Source organism: Pleurodeles waltl, chromosome 2_2 (genome assembly GCF_031143425.1).
Source record: "Pleurodeles waltl isolate 20211129_DDA chromosome 2_2, aPleWal1.hap1.20221129, whole genome shotgun sequence".
NCBI classification, from domain to species: Eukaryota; Metazoa; Chordata; class Amphibia; order Caudata; family Salamandridae; genus Pleurodeles; species Pleurodeles waltl.
The window spans coordinates 1,061,674,491-1,061,692,403 of record NC_090439.1 but is presented as its reverse complement, the minus strand read 5'-3'; the positions used below and the strand labels follow the sequence as shown (position 1 = coordinate 1,061,692,403).

The 17,913-nt window shown below is 45.2% G+C and overlaps 1 protein-coding gene across 1 annotated transcript in view; it reads left to right on the top strand.

Annotated features, from left to right (window-relative positions):
* The window catches only part of COL22A1 (collagen type XXII alpha 1 chain), a 900,581-nt gene that overhangs the window by 729,342 nt on the left and 153,326 nt on the right, over window positions 1-17,913 (top strand). The window contains exons 42-44 of the mRNA XM_069220797.1: window positions 1,575-1,610; window positions 2,323-2,376; window positions 7,689-7,733. Coding sequence (XP_069076898.1) covers window positions 1,575-1,610; window positions 2,323-2,376; window positions 7,689-7,733 — 135 coding nt within the window. The remainder of the gene's footprint in view (window positions 1-1,574; window positions 1,611-2,322; window positions 2,377-7,688; window positions 7,734-17,913) is intronic.

Below are 17,913 nucleotides of genomic sequence, written 5' to 3'. Positions count from 1 at the left end.
TTTTGGAAACCATTAGATCCTCATGTACATAGCAGAAGATCTGAGCTCCTTTGTGCTTTATTGCTTGCATGAGATGTGCACATGAGATGTTTATTATCCTTATAAACAGGAGCACATAAAGGCTGAGGTAAGTATGTATGTACCAATAGAGTCTGGTCTCAAAGTACTACAAAATATATGGAGGATAACTTTGAGACTCACCATTGCTGTTCTTGAATTCTTGCATGTGAACCCTGGGTAGGATCTGAGCTCTCACACCTCTGGAAACTAATGGTAATACCACATTGTTACAGAAGCTGTGTGCATGTAGGATACCAGAACCTGTTCTCTAGGACTGCATGGTCATTTTCCGAAAACAATGTGACCTACAAGTAGATCCTTCCCTTAAAAGGGAGGTCTGGATCTGAAGATGTTCCTATAGAAGTTAAGATTGCAGTTTTGATTCTGGTTATCTCAGGGTCCTGCGTGCAAGGCTTACTGTCATGTGTTTCTTCCACTTACATTTGCACAATGGTTTTGGTGTAGTGTACCTTGATCTCGGTTTTCAGACAATCAAGTGACAAGGGGCTTTTGGTAGTTGGGGACGAAACCATGCATCTCAAATATAAAATGTTATTTGTTCCAGTGGGATCACCTCAAGTGAATTAAAGAATGATATTTTGTTCTCATTGGTTTCTTTAAATTACATATCAATATTCTAGAGATTTTGAACATGTTAGGGGTAGACTGTTAGACTGGATTACATGAGGTTGCACAGGTCATGCTATGGAATGATCAATGACATCACACATCATCTCTGTTGGAACAGTGTCCCCTTTACCACAGCATTAAAAAGGGGGTCTGAAGGCATTCCAGTATATCATAGGAGTTGAAACACTTAGCTCCATTACACAGATCAGCTATCCAATACACTTTCAGCAAAGTTGGGCCTCAATATTTAAAAGGTAAAGTTTGCACATTATTGGCTCCCAGCCTCCAATTTACTTTGCATATTTTTACTGTATAAGGTTCAAAAGGTGATATGAAGCTGTGAGTGTGAGTGAAACTTATGCTCTGGGCCCGTGAGAAATTTTAATTATCCAGAAGTAATTGAAGCAGTTTTAGTAATTTTGTGTTACTCTTTTGATGTGAAATTACTAAAAATCAAGAGATTATGTTGGTTTGGGTTTAATGAGTCATTTGGTACAACAATCCTACCACAGGACCACAGGAACAACAAATTCAGCAGCTGCGAACAGCAGCAAGAGTGTTGCACTAATAAAATAGAGTTGTGTAATCTTGCATAATTTTGTTGTAATTTTGTATAATCATGCTGCAGCAAATTACACAATTTACACCCACCATGAAATCACAAAAGCATTGTAATGGTTAATAACCAGTAGAAAGTCATGTTTTGAACTAATACTGTATAATCCAAATGTATGTATCATTATCTATTTCTCCTATGTATAATGCTGCATAATTTTTACCTATTTCTTAATGTAAATGATTTACAACTAAGGACTGACATTTTTGCATTTCTGAAATGATTGAGCTAATACCTACTGGTTCTATATTTGTTTGTCCTTTTTTAGGGCCCTGTTGGACCACCTGGAGAAAGTGGACTACCAGTAAGTGACTAGTGAGACCATCCTCAGTGATCATTCTTCTGATGCTCATTTTGATGGATTGTGTTTCACCCATGGAGAAAGGCAAATGTAGATACAATTGCTTCCTTGGAGGATAACGTACACAGCTAGTACTGCACAATTGGTGAAAAGCAGGCATAGTAAGTGTGGTACTATTGAATTAAAGCAGACTTAGGGAGTGTTGTATCTTTGGAGAAGAGAAGATTCAGAACGTGTTACATCTTTGGTGAAGAGTAGGTACAGAGATTGCTGCCCCTTTGTTAAAGAGTAGATATAGATAGTGTTGTACATTTAGTTAAGAGCATTTCTTGTTATTGTCGTAACATTGATGAAGAATAGACATAAATAGTGTTGTATTCATGGAAAGGTGCGGATACAGACAGTATTTCTCTCTTAATGAAAAGCAGATATAAATACTGATGTATCCTTGGATAACAGCATCGTGGATAGTACCACACTCTTGGAGAAGAGCTAGTAGAGAAAGATTGACTAATGGATATCTTAATAATGAAAGGTGTAAAATGTGAATGATTTTATGGCTGTTCATCAAACGTACACATATCATATTTAACTTACATTCCCCTTTGATCTCCTACACCCAGAAACATTTATGAATTGGATTGGAAATTTAATCTTTTCATATTCTAGTAATTTCCCACATTTGAATGGCTAATTCTTTCTGCTTCCCTTCAAGGGACAAAGAGGACTGTCCGGTATTCCAGGTCCCCAAGGCCCACCAGGACAGGATGTAAGTAATGACATATGTTTTCGATTTGCCTTCAAAAAAGGTTTATGTAATGTCTACAAACATTTATTATGACTTAAAAGAATTGCCATTGTCCTTTATCCATGTGATTTAATATGTATATTCAAGTATGTCCATACATCAAACTAGAGGACGCTGAGATGAGATGTGATATTGCATATACTTCCAATGGATGTTATGCCATCACTCATTACCAAGTGCAATTCAGATTCATAGAAAATGCCCAACAGGCCACTCGAGGAGCCTCTTTGCCAGAGATCGTTTCTAATGATTTGCAGTAGCAAACCTATAGCGAGGGTTCTGTAAGTGTAGATTGGAGGAAATGTGAGTGGAATGCTAAAGTTGACTAGTGGCCACCTTATCCCTACTTTACTGTAATGGTGGTTCTTGTCAACATTAAAGTCTGAATGAAACTAGACAGAAAATAATGTTCCTTCTTATTAACTTAAAAAGGTGGAGCTAGAAATGTGTCAGCATCTTTCTTGCCATAAACAGAGTCAAAGATGATCTGTGGCAGTTCATCAGGACCTTATGATAGCTATCTACAAGAAATTGGGAGAGGAATCCAAAACTATCACTCTGGTAGTCCTGAGATCAATATGCCGGTCTAGTCCTTCTCACTCAGATGGAATAGCAGTAGGATAATAGAGTAGCAGTCCCTCTTACAGAGCAACATATCCGTGTTTTAGGAGCCTTCCACGGGTTTAAAGGTGTACTGAAGAGTTGGGCCTGAGGGTCCATTATTTATATCTGGTGCCCTCTTTGAAGTAGGAGAATGTTTTGGAGGTGTCTACCTACAGAGATTCCTGCCTCCCTGCCCTGGCACTAGTCTCAAACTACCAGTGTCAAAATCCTTTGTGAGTGTGTTGAGCAGAGGCTTTGTGATGTTCAAGTGTGGTAAGTGACAGCTCCTCCCCCTCATCAAGTCAGAGATGGCCCATCCTGCCAACATCTGTTCGCTTTCTCCTGCTGACTGAGAGCAGAACAAAGAGTCCAACTGCTTGCTTCACCTATTCATGGGACCCAGAAAGACGCACCAAATCTTTAGGACAAGTAAATTGCAACTTTCTAAAAGTGTCATTTTCAGTGTACTTACTTAAAATCTGACTTTACCATTAGAGAGGGTTTAAAATTAACTTCCTTTAGACACTTAGGGGGTCATTCCGACCTCAGCGGTCTTTTCAATAGACCGCTGAGGGACCGCCGTACGGAAGACCGCCAGTGCTGGCGGTCTTCCGCATGGGCCATTCTGACTGGCGGCAGGCGGGGAAGTGGAGGTAGCTCCACCTCCACCGCCACGCCAACAGAACACCGCCCAGCGAATCACGACCTGTGATTCGCTGTGGCGGTGTTCTGTTGGCGTTGCGGTGTCGGCGGAGCTGCCCGTTCCCTCCCGGAGGATCACCAGGAACAGGTAAGGTGATCGTCCGCTAGGGAAGGGGGGTGGGGGGGGAGTTGTGAATTGTGTGCGTGCATGGGGGTGTGCGTGTGTGTATATTGAATGTGTGAATGCGTGCATGAATGCGGGAGGTGTGTGTATGTGCATGATGAATGCGTGCATGAATGCGGGGGGTGTGTGTATGTGCATGATGAATGCGTGCATGAATGCGGGGGGTGTGTATGTGCATGATGAATGCGTGCATGAATGCGGGGGGGTGTGTGTATATGCATGAATGCGTGCCTGTATGTGTGTATGTGTGTGTAGATGTTGGGGATCGGGGTGGGGGACGGGGGTCCTGCAACCTTTTGGGGGTGGCAGGGGTGGTGGGGGGGTAGGGGAGGGAGTCGGGGTGGGGGTTGGGGGTGGGGGAGACCCCTATCAGTGCCAGGGAAGGGATTCCCTGGCACTGATAGTGCTTACCGCCATGGATTGAATGGCGGTCCCCAACCGCATGAAATCCATGGCGGTAAGCCGGGGTCAGGCGGGTTGGAATACCGCCGGCGGTATGTGACGACCGCCGGGCTGGAGACCCAGGTCTCCAGCCCGGCGGTCATTACCGCCGTGGCGGTCGGAACGGTGAAGCGGCGGCTGACCATGGCGGTAACCGCCATGGTCAGAATACATGAAAAAAGACCGCCAGCCTGTTGGCGGTCTTACCGCCGCTTCACCGCCGACCGCCAGGGTCAGAATGACCCCCTAAATGTGACACTCCTTCTTGCTCCCAATCGAACGCTAGCACTTATTAAATGTAATAAGGTAACTAATTTTCATCCTATGGGAGAGCTAGGCAGTAGTAAAATAACAATTTAATAGTTTTTCACTACCAGAACATGTAAAAAGTACGTATCCAACAGCTTTTCAAATACACTGCACCTTGCCCTATGGGTTCATTGGGACCTATTCAAGGGATGACTTATATGTATTAGAAAGGAAGGCTTAGGCCTGGCAAAAGGTTTGTGCCAATTGGGTGTAAGTCAATGTTACCATGTTTAAAGGAGAGAACACAAGCACTGGTTAGCAGTGATAAAGTGTGCAGCATCCTAAAGCCAGCAAACACGAAGTCAGCAAAAAAAGGCAAGATGGAAGGCAAAACAGTTGGGGAAACCACACCATGGATGCCGGGTCCAACAAGTATAAAAACATGTTGTAAGAAAACTATTTAAATGTCCACTTGCTGTTTGAATTGTAAATTAATTACTGCAGCTCATCTCATTTACAGCAACATGTCATGATGATGCCTACATTAACAGAGGGCACTGTTGTTCCAAAAATTAATAAAGTATGCATGGTTGGCTCATGGTAGCCCTGGCGTGTTTTTGGTCTGATTTGACGGCACAGTTGTGGTCAGAGCTTGTGATAAAAAAAATAGCTTCCAGGAGTACTACACAGAGTAATTGTGGCTCCTCCCAGATGTTGGTTCTCCTGATAACATCTTTTGATTTGTCAACATCTGTGGGCTTCCACAGATAGAGTGCATACTGTCCAGCCAGTTATGATCATCTGTTTATCCAGCTGTTTGAGTCAGGCTCTTTATCAAGCAAAGCTATTGTGTTGGATTTTTCTGTCACACATGTCACTGTAATGGATTCAGTTTTCCCTTTAAGGTCACACAAATGCCTCAGCTTTGCTATTAAAACTCCTTTGAGATAATTAGGTAAGTGGTCTTCTCTAGTTATCATGTGTACAAGTTTAAGCTCAATACAGCACAGATTTGTTAGGTTTTGCTTGACAGAACAACTGTCCCCAGACCGTCGGTGATCAACACAAAAAAAGAGCTTTCAGAGAGAGGGATTTGGGCTCCACCCACATGTTGGTTGTTCTAATCACAGGATTAGACTGGGCTGCAGATGTGTGCTTCCACTGAAAAGAGTGCTTATATTGCACTTCTTTGCTTCTGAAAAAGCATATCTGCAAAACATTGTGACTAAGCTGGTTACAGTGGCAATCCACTGATAATGGTTATTGACCAGATTTTTTATGAAATGTTATAATAACATTATTGTGAAAATCTTTTTTTCACCAAGTCCCTGCTGAGAACTGTTCCAGCCTCAGCCACGACGGGTGTGTCTTGAAGACAGAACCCTTCCATAATCTGCATATGCACAGAAAATCCCTCTGCTGTTCATAGCAGAGGGATATCGTTTGGCTAAAAACTGCCTCAGAAGCCGGGGAAGAACAGCTCCTGAGGCTGTTTTTTATCTTCAGTGAAATGGCGATCAGTGCACATGGCAGGAGAGGTAACACTAGAAAGGGGAGAATCCCTACTGGATCCCTGCCTGGGGATCGGCACAGGAGGGCTTCACTCCACTAGGCACCAGGGAGTGGCCCCTTGGGCAAGGGCTTTGCTCCCCCTAAAACATTTATCAAAATTCAGTCTTTCTACATCCACGGGGGGCAGATGGGCAGTAGACCTTGCTCTGAACCCCCTGGGGGGACAGAAACCCAGTAGGCACCAGCAATTGTATTTTTAATTTATATGTAGGAGTGGGGGCTGTCCAGATTGTGCATACGAATGACCCACATGCCCTCAAACACAAAGAAGAACAGTCTATCTGCTTTTTTTATAAAAGGGTGAGGGCAACAGTCTTGGTGCTCCTCCTGTGGACAAAAGCATATTGTCAGAGGAAATTTCACTCTTTTGGGTGTTCATTTTACATATGGGCCAGGAGAGCTTGACTAACTTCCTATATCATCCCACTTGCAATATTGAACGGCTGCACTTTTTGGGCTTGGGTAGACTGCCGGGTGGTAAAACCTACCTGACCCAGACACTTCTGAAAACTAGACATCTGGAGAAGTTCAAGGGGGGTGTGTTTCACATCATTTTCCTACTCACAATGCCCTGCAAACCTCCAACTTTGACTGAAGTCATGCATTTTCCCTACATTTCTGTGATGGAAACCTCTGGAGTCTGCAGGAATCAACAAAGTTCCTACCACCTAGCATTGCTCCATCTCCACCAATAAAACCCCTGTCCCAATTGTGTGTCTTGCCCTAGTGCCAGTGACGGGAATGGATCCAACCATGGTCAATAGGAGTCTCTACGCAGTGCCATCCACGATTCCTGGGCACCTTTAGAATTCCCAGGGTGCTGGAAAAAGAAGGACACAAATTTGGAGTGGATAGCTTATGTGCATAAAAGGTTATGGAGGCCTAAGTGCAAACTACCCTAAACAGCCATAAAATCACTGGTGGGGTGGGGGTGAGGGGAGACCTAGCAGCAAAAGGTTTAACATCAATCCATTCAATAGTGGATTGTTATTGCTCTGTATAAAGACCTCCAGAGAAGGATCTTTCCACATTGACAAACAGATTGCTTCAATATGTAACTCTTGGTGGTGTTAAATATGCCCTGAGGTAAACAGTGGATATAGACCATTCACTCTGTGAAAATCCTTGATAGTATTAGAAATCTCAAAGTGTAGATATGGTGAGAGCCTCACCTCCAAAAAGTGATCCCATGATTCAGATAAAGAAGATTGTGGGACTAATTTCACACGATAGTTTAATGTGAAGTGAGGGTTTGCCTGATGCATTCTAGCTGATAAGGTTGTGTGTCGGGATATTGAGTTCATAACAATGACATGCACAAATGTTAACTTCACAGCATAGCTGACCACTAGATTGTTAATGTAAGTACATTTAGGGAGATGTATATTTAGGATTCGTAACTCCACAGCTACATACATTTACAACAGCCTTCAAGGTAAATACCGGTGAAGTTAAGAATACTATATCTAGACTTACTATAACACTATAGTAGGAGTTGCTATTGGTGCAGGTCGTATGAAACCTTAATACCTTAGTGAATTGTGTTAACATTAGTGTTTCATTTTTCATGTTTCCCATGCAGGGTTTCCCTGGTTCATCTGGAGAGAGAGGACCTCCTGGAGCTCCGGTTTGTTATGTCTTTTGTTTAATACTTTACAGTTTTTAATACAGGTAATAAGTGTATGCAAAAATACATATATACATCATCTGCTAACAACAAATATGCCCGTTTGTTAACTTTCATTTTAGTAAATAACGTCATTTTCATTACAAGAAGACACAATTAGAACACAATGTGAGATAGAAGAAGAAAAATAATTTAAACTAAAACAGTTCATGCATATAATCCACTAATTGTGATCCACACAACAACTCACTGTTTTGTTCAGCTTGTAATACCTGACTTTTTATTTCATGTAATTATTACCTATAGCATTCTTGTTGGACTTTTGCTTATGCAGGGTCATCCCCAGACTTTTTTGCCTCCTGCCTCCTATTTTTTTCTGACATGTTGCTGTTGGCTTTTCAACTCTGAGCACTTTACCACTGCTAACCAGTGCTAAAGTGCATATGCTCTCCTGTTTAAATTGTATGTAAGTGGTTTATCCATGATTGGCATATTTGAATTACTAGTAAGTCCCTAGTAAAGTGCACTAGAGGTGCCAGGGCCTGTAAATCAAATGCTACTAGTGGGCCTGCAGCACTGGTTGTGCCACCCACATAAGTAGCTCTGTAATCATGTCTCAGACCTGCCACTGCAGTGTCTGTGTGTGTATTTTTACACTGTAAATTCGACTTGGCAAGTGTACCCACTTGCCAGGCCTAAACCTTCCCTTTCCTTACATGTAAGGCACCCCTAAGGTAGGCCCTAGGTAGCCCCAAGGGCAGGGTGCAGTGTATGGATAAGGTAGGACATATAGTAATGTGGTTTATATGTCCTAACAGTGAAATACTACCAATTTCGTTTTCACTGTTGCAAGGTCTGTCTCTCTCATAGGATAATATGGGGGCTACCTTTAAATATGATTAAAGTGTAGATTCCCCTAGAGAGTAGATGGACAGGTGGAGTTTGGGATCCCTGAACTCACAATTTAAAAATGCATCTTTTAGTAAAGTTGATTTTGAGATTGTGCGTTTGAAAATGCCACTTTTAGAAAGTGAGCATTTTCTTGCTTAAACCATTCTGTGACGCTGCCTTGTTTGTGGATTCCCTGTCTGGGTCAGTTTGACAGTTGGGTTGTTTTTCACCTCACACCAGACAGTGACACAAAGGGAGCTGGGGTGTAATCTGCATTCCTGATTAGCCATCTCTGCTAGGAGGGAGGGGTGGAGTGGTCACTCTCATCTGAAAGGACTGTGCCTGCCTCTGACAATGCTGTCTCCAACCCCCTGGTGTGTGTCTGAAGCCTTGCCTGGGCAAGGCAGGATTTCACAAGAAGGTGTGAGTCCCCTTTGAAGGAAGGTGACTTCAAAGACTAAAATGGGTATAAGAAGGGCACCCAAACTTACAAACTTTAGAAACACTTCTGGAATCAAGGGGAACCTCTGCCTGGAGAAGAGCTGATCGCTGAGGAACAAGTGCTGCCCTGCCTGTGACTGTGCTTTGTGGAGCTTTCCTGCAGTGCTGCTTCTGCCAGAGTAAGAGGGCAAAGACTGGACTTTGTGTGCCTTCCCTCTTGAAGAAGAAATCTCCAAGGGCTTGATGTAGAGCTTGCCTCCTGTTGTTGAAGTCTCAGGGATAGCAAAGACTTCTTCCTGCCAGCACCTGGAGTCTCTGGAGAGACCCCTACTCTGCTCTGTGGTGCCCTTCCAGTTCCTGGGACCCTGAAAGGAGAGGCTGGCAGCCTAAGGACAAAAATACACGCACCGAGCGCCGTGCGGAGAAAAGATCGACGCGAATCCGATCGCGGCTGAGAAAACGACGCGACGCCGGCTCCGCAGCTGAGAAACGACGCCGCAGGAAACGCGACCGGAGAATCGACGCCCGGAGCAGGAGAAACGACGCGCAGCATCGCTGACGAAGGCTGAGAGATCGCAACCTGCGCCGCGGGACTTTCGGACCGTCGCGTGGCTGGCTGTTTCGACGCGCATCGCCGTGCCGAGTTGTTTTCGACGCATATAACCGTGCAGGGTTATTTTCGACGCGCACAGCCCGTGCGGGGTTATTTTTGACGCAAACCAGGTACATTTACACGCTAGCAGCGCTAGTGTGTTGTTACAACTACCTAAAGACTCTTTTTATTTTAAACCTTTAAAAAATCATAACTTGACTTGTGTATGTTGGATTTTTGTCGTTTTGGTCTTGTTTTGTTTAGATAAATATTTCCTATTTTTCTAAACTGGTGTTGTGTCATTTTGTAGTGTTTTCATTAAGTTACTGTGTGTGTTGGTACAAATACTTTACGCCCAGCACTCTGAGGTTAAGCCTACTGCTCTGCCAAGCTACCAAGGGGGTAAGCAGGGGTTAGCTGAGGGTGATTCTCTTTTATCCTAACTAGAGTGAGGGTCCTTGCTTGAACAGGGGGTAACCTGACTGTCAACCAAAGACCCCATTTCTAACATTGGTGACCAGCGGTCGGGATTTGGACTTGTATTTGTGCTTGACATACAGTAATTAAGTGTACACTACTGTTTTGATCTCAGACCACTACGTGACCACATACTACTTGTCTTGTGATTCTGCTTTTTGTTCTCTGATGTCCTCCTGGAAGTATTGATAATATTTTTGGACTTTGTTTTTGGTTGTGAAGCCTTTGCAGAAATGGAAGTCAATTTCTGGCACCTATCTATGTATAAAAAGTGGCAGCTTAAAGCATTCTGCATGGAAAGGGGACTGGCTGTGAACAAGGAATCCAGAAGGGAGGATCTTGAGTCAGCCCTGTTTCAGGATGAATTGAAACGTTGTCAGGCAACACCACCAAATGAGTCTGAGGAGGATAACTACTCTGAGGAGGAGGACTACTCCAAAGAGGAGGGCAGTGGCCCTGAGGAGGGAACAGAAAGAGATGATAGGCTCCTAGCTCGAATCCGGAGTCTGGAAGAGCTAGAGGCAGAGCTTAAGAGGGCCGAGGAGAAGAGAGCCTTAGTCCTGGCAGAAAGGAGGAGGGACTTAGAGATTAAAAAAATGATTTATGCTTACGAGCTTAAATTGAAAGAGCTGGAAGTCATGAGGGCTGAGTCCAGCTGGAATGGTGGCAGCAACAATTGTATATCCAGTGATGCTGCAGAAGTACACATGCCCAGAGAGGTGGTGCCCTACTTGAAGGAGGGAGTTAACACACGCCAGGAGGTTCAGGGGTATGAGGTAGCTCCAGTGATGCACAGGGTCTCTGAGGTGGATTGGGGAACTGGCATGGGGAGTCATATTCCTACTGGTGGGAGGGACACTCTACTGACTCTAGTTGAGAGTGACAGGGAGAGGGGTTCCCCCCAGGTAGAAGTCCTGGTTATGGAGTGTGAAGACATCCCAGAAGAGTGTGGGTTGAATGTCAGGGACAGTCAGGTACTGTCTCACCAGTCTCAGGAGGGTGATGTGGGGTGCTTTTTCAAAGCAGAGTCACTGGATGGTTGGGTGAAGGGTACTTTGGTTAATTCATGTGAGGGGCTGAGTGATGTAATTGCTGGAGAGCATATGTCTAGTCCTTATTTTCCAGAGCTATGCCAACACCAGGTGGAGTGTGAGTTCTCTGACCCCAGGGAGCTTACAATGGAGGCAGACTTCTGGGTGAGTACCAGAGAGTCTGAAGAGGCATTTGGGGGTGCTCCTGAGAGGAGTGGTCTAGGTAGTTCCCAACCAGGTGAGGTAGGGAAGGATTGTAGTGTCCCAGGTAGGTCCCAGTGTAGTGGGATGGGTGAGGGACCCCATGTCCAGTCTCAGAGGAGAGGGAATGGGGATGGGTTGAGGCCCAAGGTGCCCAAGATCCGGTCCCAGGTCCTGGAGGGTTCCCTGCGGGAACACCAGGAGGGGAGCCTAGCCTGTACCATAGGGCCATCTGTTGAGGGAGACCCCACAGTGTCAGGAGAACTTGGGGGGGCGGCTGTAGCCAGCGTCCCACCAGTTCTGGTGTCTGGCAGTACCACTCCTAGTGAGGGGGTGCAGAAGTCCAGACAGAGGGTTGCGAGGGGGTTGCGGACCCCAGTGGAGAACCTGGAGGGTCAGGGGTCAGCTCTGAGTGCAGAGCCCCCCAGGAATGACCTTGGTGAGACCATTTCTGGGCTGGGGGGAATCCAGACTCTGTCAGATGGTCAGAGGTCAGGAGACCTGCGCCAGCCAGACTCTTGTAGGGCCCTTGGGGAAAGTGTTTCCCTTGTGGGGGGTAGGTGTGCCCCCCAGGAAGTCCTGGTGCGCCAGGCAATGATTCAACCGCAGGATGGTGACTCTGGGTTGAATGATCAGGTTCAGGGGGTAAACTCTGACCTGATGGGGAGTACGTGTGCTCCCAAGGAAGTCCTGGTGCGCCAGGCAGTGGTTCAACCGCAGGGTAGTGACTCTGGGTTGGATTGCCAGATTCAGGGGGTAAGCTCTGATCTGGTAGGGGGTAGGTGTGCTCCCCTGGAAGTCCTGGTGTGCCAGGCAATGGTTCAACCGCAGGGTGGTGACTCTGGGTTGAATGATCAGGTTCAGGGGGTAAACTCTGACCTGATGGGGGGTAAGTGTGCTCCCAAGGAAGTCCTGGTGTGCCAGGCAGTGGTTCAACCGCAGGGTGGTGACCCTGGGTTGGATGACCAGGTTCAGAGGGTAAACTCTGACCTGGTAGGGGGTAGGTATGCCCCCCAAGAAGTCCTGGTTTGCCAGGCAATGATCCAGTCTGTGGGTACAGGCCCTGGATTGGGAGGCCAGGTTAAGGGTGTCCCCCCTGACCTGGAGGAAGGGGCTACTGCTAACAGTGCCCCTACCATGTTGTCTTCTGGGGGGGCCGCTCCTAGTTGGGTGGTTCAGGACCCCAGAAGAGAGGGCAGGGGGAGGGAAGCCTCACCCCTGGCCCTGGTCCAACCTGAAGGTACAGACCCCAGGTTGGAGGATCAGTTGCAGGTTAACATCCCTGCACTGATGGAAGAATTGTGCAGGACTGCTTCTACAAGCACCCTGACAGTTTTTGACTCTGGGGGTGCCGCTTCTGCAGGGAGGGTACAGAGCCCCAGAGGGGAGGACCAGGGTCAGGTTGTCATCCCTGACCTGGTGGAAGAGAGAGTGGTCAAAGGGTGCCAGGCACCTGGGGTTACCACCCCCCACTCTCCACAGTCACAGTGGTTAGAGAGGCCTGAGGTCGGGCTCTCATCCCTGACAGTTGTCTGGGGCCACTGTGGCTTGCTGTCCTGGTGGACAGAGTTGCCCCTGGGGGGGGGAGGACGAGAGTCACACCCCGGGGGTGGAGTGGGCAACACCACTGTGTTGGCCCTGGTGGTACTATCTGCCCATTGCAATTCATCTGTGAGCAAAGTAAAGTTAGGTGCTGCACAGATGGTGTCTGTAGATGTGGAGAAGGGTTCCCCATGGGTTAGCTTAGTGGGCCCTGAGAGTATGGACAGAGGGATCCAACTGGAGTCAGGAAGGCGTAGAACTGGAACATGCCCCTGCTGTTGTGGGCCTGGGTCCTTGTTCTATCGCCCCAATCAGGGAAGTACATCAAGGTATTGATTGTTCTCCCCTGGCTTTAGGCTGGTAAGGGGTCGTGTTGGACTTTTGCTTATGCAGGGTCATCCCCAGACTTTTTTGCCTCCTGCCTCCTATTTTTTTCTGACATGTTGCTGTTGGCTTTTCAACTCTGAGCACTTTACCACTGCTAACCAGTGCTAAAGTGCATATGCTCTCCTGTTTAAATTGTATGTAAGTGGTTTATCCATGATTGGCATATTTGAATTACTAGTAAGTCCCTAGTAAAGTGCACTAGAGGTGCCAGGGCCTGTAAATCAAATGCTACTAGTGGGCCTGCAGCACTGGTTGTGCCACCCACATAAGTAGCTCTGTAATCATGTCTCAGACCTGCCACTGCAGTGTCTGTGTGTGTATTTTTACACTGTAAATTCGACTTGGCAAGTGTACCCACTTGCCAGGCCTAAACCTTCCCTTTCCTTACATGTAAGGCACCCCTAAGGTAGGCCCTAGGTAGCCCCAAGGGCAGGGTGCAGTGTATGGATAAGGTAGGACATATAGTAATGTGGTTTATATGTCCTAACAGTGAAATACTACCAATTTCGTTTTCACTGTTGCAAGGTCTGTCTCTCTCATAGGATAATATGGGGGCTACCTTTAAATATGATTAAAGTGTAGATTCCCCTAGAGAGTAGATGGACAGGTGGAGTTTGGGATCCCTGAACTCACAATTTAAAAATGCATCTTTTAGTAAAGTTGATTTTGAGATTGTGCGTTTGAAAATGCCACTTTTAGAAAGTGAGCATTTTCTTGCTTAAACCATTCTGTGACTCTGCCTTGTTTGTGGATTCCCTGTCTGGGTCAGTTTGACAGTTGGGTTGTTTTTCACCTCACACCAGACAGTGACACAAAGGGAGCTGGGGTGTAATCTGCATTCCTGATTAGCCATCTCTGCTAGGAGGGAGGGGTGGAGTGGTCACTCTCATCTGAAAGGACTGTGCCTGCCTCTGACAATGCTGTCTCCAACCCCCTGGTGTGTGTCTGAAGCCTTGCCTGGGCAAGGCAGGATTTCACAAGAAGGTGTGAGTCCCCTTTGAAGGAAGGTGACTTCAAAGACTAAAATGGGTATAAGAAGGGCACCCAAACTTACAAACTTTAGAAACACTTCTGGAATCAAGGGGAACCTCTGCCTGGAGAAGAGCTGATCGCTGAGGAACAAGTGCTGCCCTGCCTGTGACTGTGCTTTGTGGAGCTTTCCTGCAGTGCTGCTTCTGCCAGAGTAAGAGGGCAAAGACTGGACTTTGTGTGCCTTCCCTCTTGAAGAAGAAATCTCCAAGGGCTTGATGTAGAGCTTGCCTCCTGTTGTTGAAGTCTCAGGGATAGCAAAGACTTCTTCCTGCCAGCACCTGGAGTCTCTGGAGAGACCCCTACTCTGCTCTGTGGTGCCCTTCCAGTTCCTGGGACCCTGAAAGGAGAGGCTGGCAGCCTAAGGACAAAAATACACGCACCGAGCGCCGTGCGGAGAAAAGATCGACGCGAATCCGATCGCGGCTGAGAAAACGACGCGACGCCGGCTCCGCAGCTGAGAAACGACGCCGCAGGAAACGCGACCGGAGAATCGACGCCCGGAGCAGGAGAAACGACGCGCAGCATCGCTGACGAAGGCTGAGAGATCGCAACCTGCGCCGCGGGACTTTCGGACCGTCGCGTGGCTGGCTGTTTCGACGCGCATCGCCGTGCCGAGTTGTTTTCGACGCATATAACCGTGCAGGGTTATTTTCGACGCGCACAGCCCGTGCGGGGTTATTTTTGACGCAAACCAGGTACATTTACACGCTAGCAGCGCTAGTGTGTTGTTACAACTACCTAAAGACTCTTTTTATTTTAAACCTTTAAAAAATCATAACTTGACTTGTGTATGTTGGATTTTTGTCGTTTTGGTCTTGTTTTGTTTAGATAAATATTTCCTATTTTTCTAAACTGGTGTTGTGTCATTTTGTAGTGTTTTCATTAAGTTACTGTGTGTGTTGGTACAAATACTTTACGCCCAGCACTCTGAGGTTAAGCCTACTGCTCTGCCAAGCTACCAAGGGGGTAAGCAGGGGTTAGCTGAGGGTGATTCTCTTTTATCCTAACTAGAGTGAGGGTCCTTGCTTGAACAGGGGGTAACCTGACTGTCAACCAAAGACCCCATTTCTAACAATTCTTATTTACATCTTAACATCCCTCTAATCAATGACAAATGTACATTGATTCCCAATGTACTGACCATCATATGCAGTATGCTTCCTGAGATGCCTTTATAGAATATGTGGACACCAGTTTTATCCAGGATCTATTCCAGTGGCAGCAGCCTTGTGATCCTGACTGCTGATATTTCCAACTCCTTGCATTCATTCACAAATGGCCCTTTTGTATGTCATGGAAAATGTATTTCAGAGTACAGCAGTGTAGTAGGGTAGTGACTCCAAATATGACATCCACACGAGAAGTAGAGATGTAATACTAGAATTAATAGTATAATAGTAGAGAGATGAAACGCCAACCGCACCAGCCGGCAGCTCTCCCTCTCCAACTGCCACTTCGGGAACACCATAGAACCATGGACATTCCAGCAGAACCAAGGAGAGCAGAGGAAGAGGGGAGAGCAGATCATACCAAACATTACAATAAATATAACAAAGATAAAATGTATTTCTAACACAAATAATTAACTACAAATGTTACACAGACCACAGATATAGATACAACATACTACACCATCTATCCCCCCAAAAATAAACAACAAACAAACAAGAAAAAATAATAATAGTGATATTAAGAAACAAAGAGGAAATAAAGTGAGTGCTCAATTAGGTTTGACAATCCTATTCAGATTCCATGTGCGACCATCATCAACTTTAACCACCCCGTTAAAAACTTAAATAACCATGAACTCTTTACTATAATGTGAATGATTATCACCAATTCTACATGGCAGTTTGATCTTGACCAAATCACCAACGTCTATCTGTAACTCTTTCACCGACTTCCGAAGGTCATAAGCAAGTTTTCTTTTATTTTGACTCTCCAAATCTTTTTCAAGAGCAATTTTCTTCTGTTTTTCATAGTCAAACTGCTCCTCCACAAAACATTTGACCCATGGTGGAATTATCTTGGTATGAGGTACGCGTTTTTTGAACATGACAAAAGGAGATTGACTAGTGCTTGCATGAGGAGTAAACTTATACTCTTCAACTTTACACCTGACCATGTTTTCCCATATCATCCCAGACTGCTTGGCCAATTGGATAGTTTCTTTCACAGTCCGGTTAAAACGTTCTATCATTCCATTTGTCTCAGGATGATATAATGCACATTTTTTGTGAACAATCCCTCTAGATGTCAAAAACTCACACATCAATCTTGATGTGAATTAAACACTATTATCTGTCTGTCAATATATATCTCTGATTTCCCTCTCTGCTAAATACATCAGACAAGAAATTCACTACAGTCATGGAAGTAATTTCTGGGGTAATCAGTACCTCTGGCCAACGTGATAATACATCCATAAGAACTACCACATATTTAGTAATAACCCCACAACTAATTGGACCTATTATGTCAACAGGGAAGTCTGGGAGGAAGTCTCTGTAGAAAGTAGAAAAAAAATGTCAAAGTGCTGACACACGCGTACCGCTGACAAGCAAATACAAAAACTGAGTATATATTACAAGGGGAAGCCAAAAACAAACAATATATATTTTAAAAAAAACACTTTCAGGAAAATGAGAGTCTCTTATAAAAAGGTTGTGCGTTGAAGTTTCATACCGTATGAAGGCAGGTTCAAAATCCCATCCTCATCGCCAAAAATGTAGTAGAGATGTAATACTATATTTAATAATAGTATAATAGTCGAGAGATGAAACTCCAACCGCACCAGCCTGCAGCTCTCCCTCTCCAACTGCCACTCCTGGAACACCATAGAACCATAGACATTCCAGCAGAACCAAGGAGAGCAGAGGAAGAGGGGAGAGCAGATCATACCAAACATTACTATAAATATAACAAAGAGAAAATGTATTTCTAACACAAATAATTAACTACAAATGTTACACAGACCACAGATAAAGATACAGTATACTACATCCAGGCAACCATAAGCCTATACTAGTAAATCTTTGTTTTGGCATGTAGTACATTTCTAGTTGTAACTATTTTTGTTTCTGGTCACCAAATACAACCACATACAACCCATTGGGCCAGTAGAGAAAGTTACACAGTTGCTTCCTTTTATAAGGCTATAAAATCCTCAAAGTCACAATGCACATCAAACTTGAAGTGCAAAGAAGAAAAATACACCTATATAATTACTAGCTGTAACTAGAATGCGGTGCCACTTATGATACCTCAGATGATCTGAGGAGTCCCAAAGGAAGAACACAGATGATGCAGAATAGAATTCATCATAGACCAAAACTAAACAACCAGTGCCCTCATGTCTCCCCAAACCAGTGAGGTATTTTCTGGGCCAGTCTGACCAGAGATGTCAGCCATCACCTATCTCCTTCTTATGCCCAGAAGGAATCTCCCAAATCAGCTATTAATCAGCCAGCCTAGACAAAAACTCAGACTGTCCTAATGGGATTTTGCAACCAGTGAGAAGAGAAAAATGTTCCCCTCATATTGCACTCTCGTCACACTTAGGGCCTGACTTAAGAAAAGTGGTGCT